Consider the following 8,370-nt stretch of genomic DNA (forward strand, 5'->3'; position numbering starts at 1 on the left):
AATCCGAGCAGGTGAATTGGAAGTGGGGCTGGGACTATCTTGTTAACAAGTGCCCAGGTGATTGTAAGCCAGGCAGGCTTGGTACCCTGTTAGGAGCGGGCAGGTGAGGGCGAGAACCACCCCCGGAGTCAGCTCCCGTCCTGGGCCCACCCAGAGTCCCATGCAAGAGAGGAAGCCTCTGCGCAGGTGGCTCTGCTGGGGTGATGCTGAGCATGTACACAGCAGTGACAGACTCTGCTGGCATGGTCCCGAGCTCCCCCTTTATATGCGAATGCATGGAGGGCCACATAAGACAATGTCTAATGGCAGGTGTGGTCTGGGCCCAAAAGCTTTCCATGTGCACAGAGTTCAGGTTTGCCTAGAGCTCCTCTTTCATAGGCAGCTGCTTTACTCATATGTTTCACTCACGTGGCCTCCCGTTTAGACTTTGGGTCCGTGACATTGGCATACCAAGCCCTGTGTAGCCTAGGGTCTCAGGTAGGTAGGCCCCTTAGACTTCGGAATCCGTCCCTGCCTCAGGAAAGGAGGAAAGGGGTCATCAGCCTCTCTAGTGATGGGGAACTGAGTTTCCCCGCAGAGTCAGCTGCCTCATTAGCAATGCCTTCATCACAGGAATGTGACCAGACTGGATGCCTGTCTCCCCTTGCCCCTGGCAGTGCTGCAGACACAGGAGGCAGGGATGTGTCTCCCCCAGTTTTTCTCTCCAGCGGCTCCCAGCACTTCTCAAAGTTGATGTGCAAATGAGTCACTGGGGAATCTTGTGAAAATGCAGTGAGATTCTGGGTTCTAATGAGCTCCCTAGTGACGTGGAGGCCATTGGTTCAGGACCACACTGACAGAAGCCCGTGTTGAAGTTAGAGAGTCCAAAAGTGAGGGAGGCAGGAGTTCCTGGGCCCCCACTTAGTGACTATCTGATCTTGGGACATCATAGAGCTAAGAGTACCTCCATAGGGTCGTTGTGAGGACAGAGGCCACGGTCAGGGGGGAGCTCTGGCATTTCCTTCCAGCGGACTTGCTGGGCAGCCAGGTGACCCTGCTCTCTGACGTGGACAGAGGCTGGACAGCCAGGTGACCCTGCTCTCTGACGTGGACAGAGGCTGGGCAGCCAGGTGACCCTGCTCTCTGACATGAACCAGATGCTTGGTTCCTCTGTTGCATCCACTGGGTGAAGAGGCCTGGGAAGTTGACCTTGATCTCCAAATGTTGGCCTTTGTGTTTCCAGCTGTCAGTGGCTCTGCTTATACTGCTTTCCCACACAGAGCCCCTTAAGTAAAGTACATTTTTTCTGTGCGGGATGTGGTTATTGTAACTCTGGCTGTGTTTAACTGAGGGGTTTCTTCTTTTGTTAGGCAATTCTCTCCTTGACCTTGAGAATTTTAAAATGAGACATTCCTTTTCCTACTTGAGTAAGATGAAGACAGGTGGAGAGGACACTTGGTAATTTGGTGGCATAGCCCAGATCCTAACTTTGTTCTCTTTGCTTGCAGCCCCGTGTGACTTGTGGGAACCAGAGTTCAGGGACCACAGCCTGCCCACCCTCCCGGCTCACCGTGGAGCCCACTCACAGGTGTAGGCAGAGCCAAGGGCTTCAGCTGGGGGATTTGTGTGTTATTTTCACAGTGAAATTAAGGTGTGGCTACACTTGCTGGGAAAAGAACAGGTATAAAGCCCTGAATCCAGACCACAGACCTGGGATATGCTCGAGCCTGAGTGTGTGGGAGTCAGGGACTTGCTGAGCTGGGCGCCCTGGCATGCGTGTGTGTGTGTGTGTGTGTGTGTGTGTGAGTGTGTGTGTGAGAGAGAGAGTCAGGGACTCGCTGAGCTGGGCGCCTCCCACCTTCCCTCCTGGAAACACACATGTGCAAAACCCCCATCCCCACGCAAACCCAAGGACAACACACTGTGTGGTGCCTCCACAGATGCCGCCTCAACCAGGAGGGAGGTGCCTTTGTCCGTCTTTCCCACATCACGGGAATGAAGGGCTTCAGCGGGAGCCCCCAGCGTGGCAGGGCCATGAGGACGGACTTGGCCGCCCCCAGAGAGGTGCCCGGTGGGCATCTCCTCACAGACCACCACTCTCCAAGCTGAGAGGTGGTTGCTGTACTCTGCTCCCCTGAGTGCATTCAGCTGCTCCCCTCCAGGCCCCAGGGACCATCCCCTTTAGAGCACAGAGCTCAGCTCCGGTCACTAACTCAGGACAGTCGGGACCTGACTCAGGTGCCAGGCCACCCACAATGGCTGTCTTGGGTTCTCATCTTTGCCACCCGCACGAGTGGAGGTCGTGGCCTGGCAGGCACGGACACAGGCTGGCAAGGGGCCCCAGCTGCTGCTCTGTCCCCAGGGGAAGACTCTGCGTGGCCCACTAGCTGCAGTGGGAGGCCTGGAGGGCAGGTGGCCCTTTCCTTACTCACCAGCTGAGACCCCCCAGGCCCACAGAAGAGATAGGAGTTCCCAGACGACCACACCTGCAGACCTGCTCTATGGTGTGAAAGGCGGCCTTTTCTTTATCAGAAAACAGCTTTCAGAGGAAAGAGTCCTCCGTTAAGAAAACCCATTCTATGCAAATGAACATTTCTGCACGGTTGCCTCCTGGGGGCCCTCAGCCATTTCTATGGAGCTGAGCTGGCATTGGCTCTGTCTTGGAGTAACAGGGGGTCGCCCTGGGCACCTTGTCTGACCTAGTGGGGGTGGGCCTCGGCTTGCCCTTAAGAAAGAGGGGGGTCCAGTGCAGAGAGAACAGCCTTGAGGAGCAGGGTGGGTCCCTGAGTGGCAGGGCCAGGGGAGAAGGACCCGGAGGAAGGAAGGAAGAGGAAAGAAGTGGAGCGGGTCTGGGATCTGGAGAGGAACTCAGAGGGGCCAGGTCAGGCCAGCAGCGCCCTCCCAGGGAGAGACCTGGATGCTCTGGAGGTGGAGTGTTTTCAGAATCCCCGTTTTCTTTGAGACCTTAAGGACCTCAAATGGCTAGGTATGTGATGAGTGAGGGAGAGTGTGTGTGTGTGTGGTGGTGGGGTGTCTGGGGGAGGGAAATAAACTCTTCTGGGTTTATTGGGGGCAGAGGGGGTGTTGTCTGCTGTAATTCTCAAGAAATGCCCTCTGTGGCAAAGTCCTCTAGATCGTTGGTGGAGATGATACCCAGGTTTGGAGCATCTACCGAGCCCTCCCCTGGGGTCCCCGGGGGCGCCCTGGAGCCCGGCAGACCTGCAGTGCGCTGGGCAGGGTCTTCAGGAGGCTGGGGGGCTGGCTGTAGGTCAGCAGGGTAGGTGCTGGGGGGCGCAGGGCGGGCTGCCTCCAAGGCGCCAGGGCCCTGCCCGAGGAAGGTGGGGGCAGAGAGCTGAGAGGAGCAGCGCAGTGGCATCAAGGCCGTGGTGTGCAGGGGCCGGATGCCAGGGCACAGCATGTAGGGGGCGGCAAACACATCCGGCGGGAGTGGTTCCGGGGAGCCCTCCTCAGAAGATGGGATGGGGACCTTGACATATTTGCCTGTCTCTGGGTCATAGAAGGTCTTCATTTTCACCTGAAGCGGCAGGTCGAAGACAAAGTACTCCCCAGATTGGGGGTCTTGGAGGACCTTCTGGGTGGCAGGGTAAGGGAGCAGGGGCCTGAGGGACTGGGCCCCCCCTGACCGCCTCCTGTCAGGCTCTGAGAAGGTGGCCACCGAGTGGCGGTGCATGGGAGGGGGCAGGGCGCGGACTGAGGGGAACCTGGGCAGCAGCCTCTCTCCGGGGGAGAGGGGCCTGTGCTCGGCATCCTCCAGGGGCGGCTTTTCCTCCCGGGCACCGCCGGGCACGTCCTGCATCTGGTCAGTCTTCCTCCTCTTGCTGGCCAGCTTCTTCGCCCGCCGCAGGGCCTTTTCTGTCTTGGGCGGCACTGCTGGGGGCTTGGCCGCCGCCCTTTCCAGGTGAGCAGAAGGCTGTGCTTTCTCAGGGAGGACCGAGGCCACGTCCAGCAACGAGCCTCCTGGAGAGAGGGTCCTGAGGTCTTCCGCAGATGGCTCCAGCTGGGGGTCATCACTGGCCTCCCACATGAAGGCGTGTGTCAGGTCCTCCCTCCGGGTCACCCTGGAAGGGCCGGGGACAGGGGTGGCCCAGGGGCTGGGGCGGGAAGGCTCCCCGGGCATCAGGCCCAGCTCACAGGGGCCCTGAGAAGCATCGTCCCACAGGCTGCTGGCGGCGGGGGAGTGCGCGCTGCTGCCCTCCAGCGAGCTGCTGTTGGGGGAAGCCGCAGGCTCGCCAGCAGCCAGTCTCCTCCCCGGGGGGCCCACTTGGGGTGTAGACAAAAAGTGACTTTTGAAATCTTGCGTCTGCTCTTCCCAGTAGGTTCTGAGTTGCTGTGGGGGTGGCTGGCCTTGTAAGTCACTTTCGGGCAAAGCAATTGTGGGGATGCACCTTGGAGCCTCTGACTCCCCCCGGTCTGTGGAATAGCTCCTGCCCTCATTTGCCACAACCTTCCACACTGCGTCGGGGAGTGGCTTCAGACCCTCACCCTCTCCTGCGAGAGGGGAAGACGAGACCTTCTCTTGGGTCTCCCTCCTGGCCACACCGGACGCCCACCCCTGGTCCTCCATTCCTTTGTGGGCCACATGCTTTAAGAGTGGGCCCCTCATGCCAGTGGGTGTTGGGGTGCTGGGCATTTCCTGGCTCTTGGGGGCACAAAGGCCAGCATCCTCGCCCCAGCCTGGCCTTGGCACATCCTCCTCTTTGTGGCCACTGCCCAGTGGGTCCTCTGAGGACAAGGCCCTCAGCAGGGGTAGCATGATGGGCCTTATCACGGGGGTGGCCCTGAGGGTGTTGTCTTTGATTGCAAACAGCCTGTGCCTGTTGGACGTGGAAGATGGTGAAAGGGCTGTGTCCTTGCTCCCCCGGATCCAAGCGCCTCTGAAGTCAGCCTCCTCCCTTGAGGCCTTCCTGGGCCTCTCTCCACACACACTTTCCCCTGCCGCTCGCCACATTCTTCCGTTCTGCTCCTCCGCGCACGTGGACCCATTACCAGAGGCGCGGTGCTGCGGCTCCTCCAGCCCATTCTCCTTCTCTTTGTCTCCTGCACTCCCGCCATTCCTCCCGTCTTCCCGTGGGCTCTCAGTGAAACTCATTTTCTGCTGATCCTCGAACGAGGCAAACGACTGATCTGAAGAGCTGGTGCTGAACTTGGCCTTACCTTTGAGGCCTGGCACAGAGTCAGACTGGCTGTCGCTGTAAAACACATCTTCCTCCTCGGGAGAAAGGGGCCCCGGGGAGACTTTCTGGTTGAGGTTCGGATCCCGAAGTCCTGCCTCTCTCTCCGGTTCTGTCTCTTGAGAAACGGATCTGGAGAACCCGTTCTCCAGGCTGGGGGTCCGCAGATGCTGCGCAGCCCGCCCCGCCTCGGGCTCTCCGCTGCAAAGCTTCAGGGACAGGTGCTTCCTGGGGCAGCGCTCCCTGGTGTCTGGAGACCAGCTGTGCCTGGCGGCACCCACATCGGGATCTCCGTGGGTGGCGTCCTCATTGCTGCTCTTATCAGCAGCCTCCCCATTGACACAGAAGGGGGATGTGGCGGCAGCTGGAGGTGAGATGGGGGCCAGGTAGTTGTCTGCGGAGGTTGCACCAGGATCAGCCTTAGGGTCGCTCTGGGTACTGACTTGCGACAGAGGAGTGTCAGCTGGTCTCTCCTTACAAAGCTCCTGTGAGGGGCTTTCCTCCAGCCCATTGGGAAGGACAATGCCATTGCTCAGGGGCTCGTGCTTGCCTCTGCTTTTCTCATCCGGGCCTTTTAAGAGAGGCGAGGGGCTGTATGTGCTCTTAACGCACTTGCGCACGTCCTTGAGGTTGAACAGCAGGCTGGGGGCTCTGGCTTTGTAGCTGTCCTGGGACTCACTGGGCTCCTCTTGGTACCCATTTAGCTGCCCTGGGGGTGATGGGGTGCCCTCTGCTGGTGGGCTGTGGGATGGATCCAGGACATGCTTGGTGGGTATGATGGGGGTCAGCAGCTTGCTGATGTTGAAAGGAGGGTTGTAGCAGTCACTGGGGTCCACATTGCCAAGAGCATCATTTTCCGGAAACTGCCCCTGGGGATTGTGCTTCGTATACAAGGCCGGGCCTGGCCTGCTGGCCTGCTTCTCTTCCGAAGCCTCCTGCGCACTTTCTTTGCCTCCTTTTCGAGTCTTTGGTTTCCTCCACGGGGGCTGGCTGGACTTCGCCTGGAGGTCAGGCTGCGAGCTGGAGGCCTTTTCCTCTGTGGGGAACACCTGAGCTCCCGGGTCCCTAGACCTCCAGGGTCCAGATGTGGAGAGAGTGCCCGCTGTCAGCCTGTTCTCTTCGTGCCCACAGCTGGCCCGGAGTTGGCAGGGAGAAACTTTGCTTGCAGGGGCTTGGGACTCTCTTAACAAGGGCAGTTCCTCATAATGTTTGGGGGGTTTGTTTTCAGGGGTGGCCTCAGCAGGCTCCCTACGCTCCAGCAGCCTTGGCTGGTGGCTGCTCCATGACTCAAAAGCACTGTTTTCACTGTGAAGGAAGGTGCCTTTGCGAGCCCACTCCTGGCTTCTCCCGGGCTCCCCCAGGGCCGGTCTATGGGGCGGGGAGGAGAACAGGGGATCCAATGAGTTGGCCTCATTTTCAGGTGTTGGGAGGAGGCTACTGGAGCCCTGACAGGCCCCTTCAGGGCTCCTGGGAGACTCCTGCTCCACATGCTTCCTGCCGGGCTGTGTGCCGGAGACTTCCGCGGGCACCCTCCTGACCGTCAGAAAGGCAGAATCAAAGCAGAAGTTGACCCCACTTTCTGGAAGAGGAGCGAATTTGGGGGTGGTTTTGATAGCCGGAGGCTTGTTGGTAGGAGGCCTGCTATCGCATTGCTGGCTCTCAGTCCTGTCGAAAGATTTAATTAGTGAGGACACTTTGGAAATAGGCTTGCTGCTGCTCCTCAGGCCAGAAATGGGCACCTCCAGTCTCCTCTGGGCCGGTGTCAGTGGGGGGCTTCTTTTGGGGTACTCTTCCTCTCCTTGAACGTATTTGGGTAGCTGTTGGAACGTGGCTGCCCAGCCGGCATGCTCCGTGCCTTGCGACGGCAACTGGCTCCAAATGCCACTCTTCCTGCGGGCGTGGCTCACTGTTCCCTGGTGAAAATTCCTGAACACCTGGCAGCTGGAATCTGGGGACAGGGCCAGGTCGGAGTCACTGAAGGACGTGTCTTCTGAGATGCACAAACTCCGGAACGCCCGGTCTGTGAGGCTGCTCACCTCCCTGTCTGCATCGTCCAGCACGCTGCCGATGCTCGAGGTGTCGCTGAAGCCATCTGTGCCCTTCTTGTTGCCCTGCATCGTCGCCAGCTGGGAAGCCTGTCCCTGGCCCGTCAGTAGGCTCCTCTGGGCGATGGTTCTGGAAGGGCTAGGGGTATCCCTCGTCCCACAAAATTAGCTTCCTGTTGATCAGATGCAACTACTTTCCCTGCAAAAGGAAGAAGAGCAGGGTGTGAACAGGATATCCCACTTAATGGCCATGCAAGACGGCACACTGGTCCGGCAGCAATGGTGCTTGCCATGGTTAATTTTATGTGTCAGCCTGGCTGGCCTCTGGACTTTTTGGTCAAATGCCAGTTTAGCTGTCACTTTGAAGGTATTTTCTTTAGATGTAATTAGCATTTAAATCAATATACTTTGAGTAAAGCAGACTGCCCTCCATACTGTGGGTCATAGCCACACCACAGATTCCCGAGGAGGAGGGAACGCTACCTCCAGTCCTTGGACGGCAGCTGCAGTGTCAGCTCCGTGGGTACCAGCCTGCTGGCTGCGGACGTCAGGCTGGCCAGCCCCCACAATGGCATGAGCCAGTTCCTTAAAATAAATCTCTCTGACGACACTTTGGCCAATGACTGATTGCATATATGATACTGGTCCCACAGATTATAATGGAGCTGAGAAATTCCCATCACTTAGTGACCAAGGGGCCATCACAGTGCTCAGCACAACGAGTGTGTGGAGATGCTGTGCAAACACACCTGTCACACTGCCAGCCGTGTAACGGTGCAGCACATACAGTTATGCACAGCACGGATACTTGATGATGCCAATAAACGACGATGTTACTGGTCTTTGTATTTGCTATACTGTACTTTTTATCATTGTCTGAGAGTGTGCTCTTTCTACTAATAAGAACATGCTTGCGGAAAAAAGTATGCGGCCTACACCAGCGGCAGCCTCGCACATCTTGTGTTTGCTGAGTGCACCGCTTTCTCCTGTGCTTGATTCAATCTCGTGTTGTTTTGTGCAGTAACATGCTGAACAGGCATGTAGCCCAGGAGCGAAAGACTATGCCATGCAGCCCAGGCGTGTGCCATCTAGGTTTGTATAAGTGCACTCTGTGATGCTCGCACAGTGACAGAGTTGCCTAATGGCACTTGTCT

The 8,370-nt window shown here is 58.0% G+C and overlaps 1 protein-coding gene across 1 annotated transcript; it reads right to left on the minus strand.

Annotated features, from left to right (window-relative positions):
- Positions 1-2,486: 2,486 nt before the first annotated feature.
- On the minus strand, positions 2,487-8,062 carry LOC308233198 (cardiac-enriched FHL2-interacting protein). Its single transcript, XM_080640053.1, has one exon. The coding sequence runs from the start codon at positions 7,286-7,288 to the stop codon at positions 3,080-3,082; it is 4,209 nt and encodes a 1,402-aa protein (XP_080496179.1). The 5' UTR covers positions 7,289-8,062; the 3' UTR covers positions 2,487-3,079.
- Between the last annotated feature and the right edge of the window lie 308 nt (positions 8,063-8,370).

Source organism: Plecotus auritus (assembly GCF_963455305.1).
Source record: "Plecotus auritus genome assembly, chromosome: 9".
Classification (NCBI taxonomy): Eukaryota; Metazoa; Chordata; class Mammalia; order Chiroptera; family Vespertilionidae; genus Plecotus; species Plecotus auritus.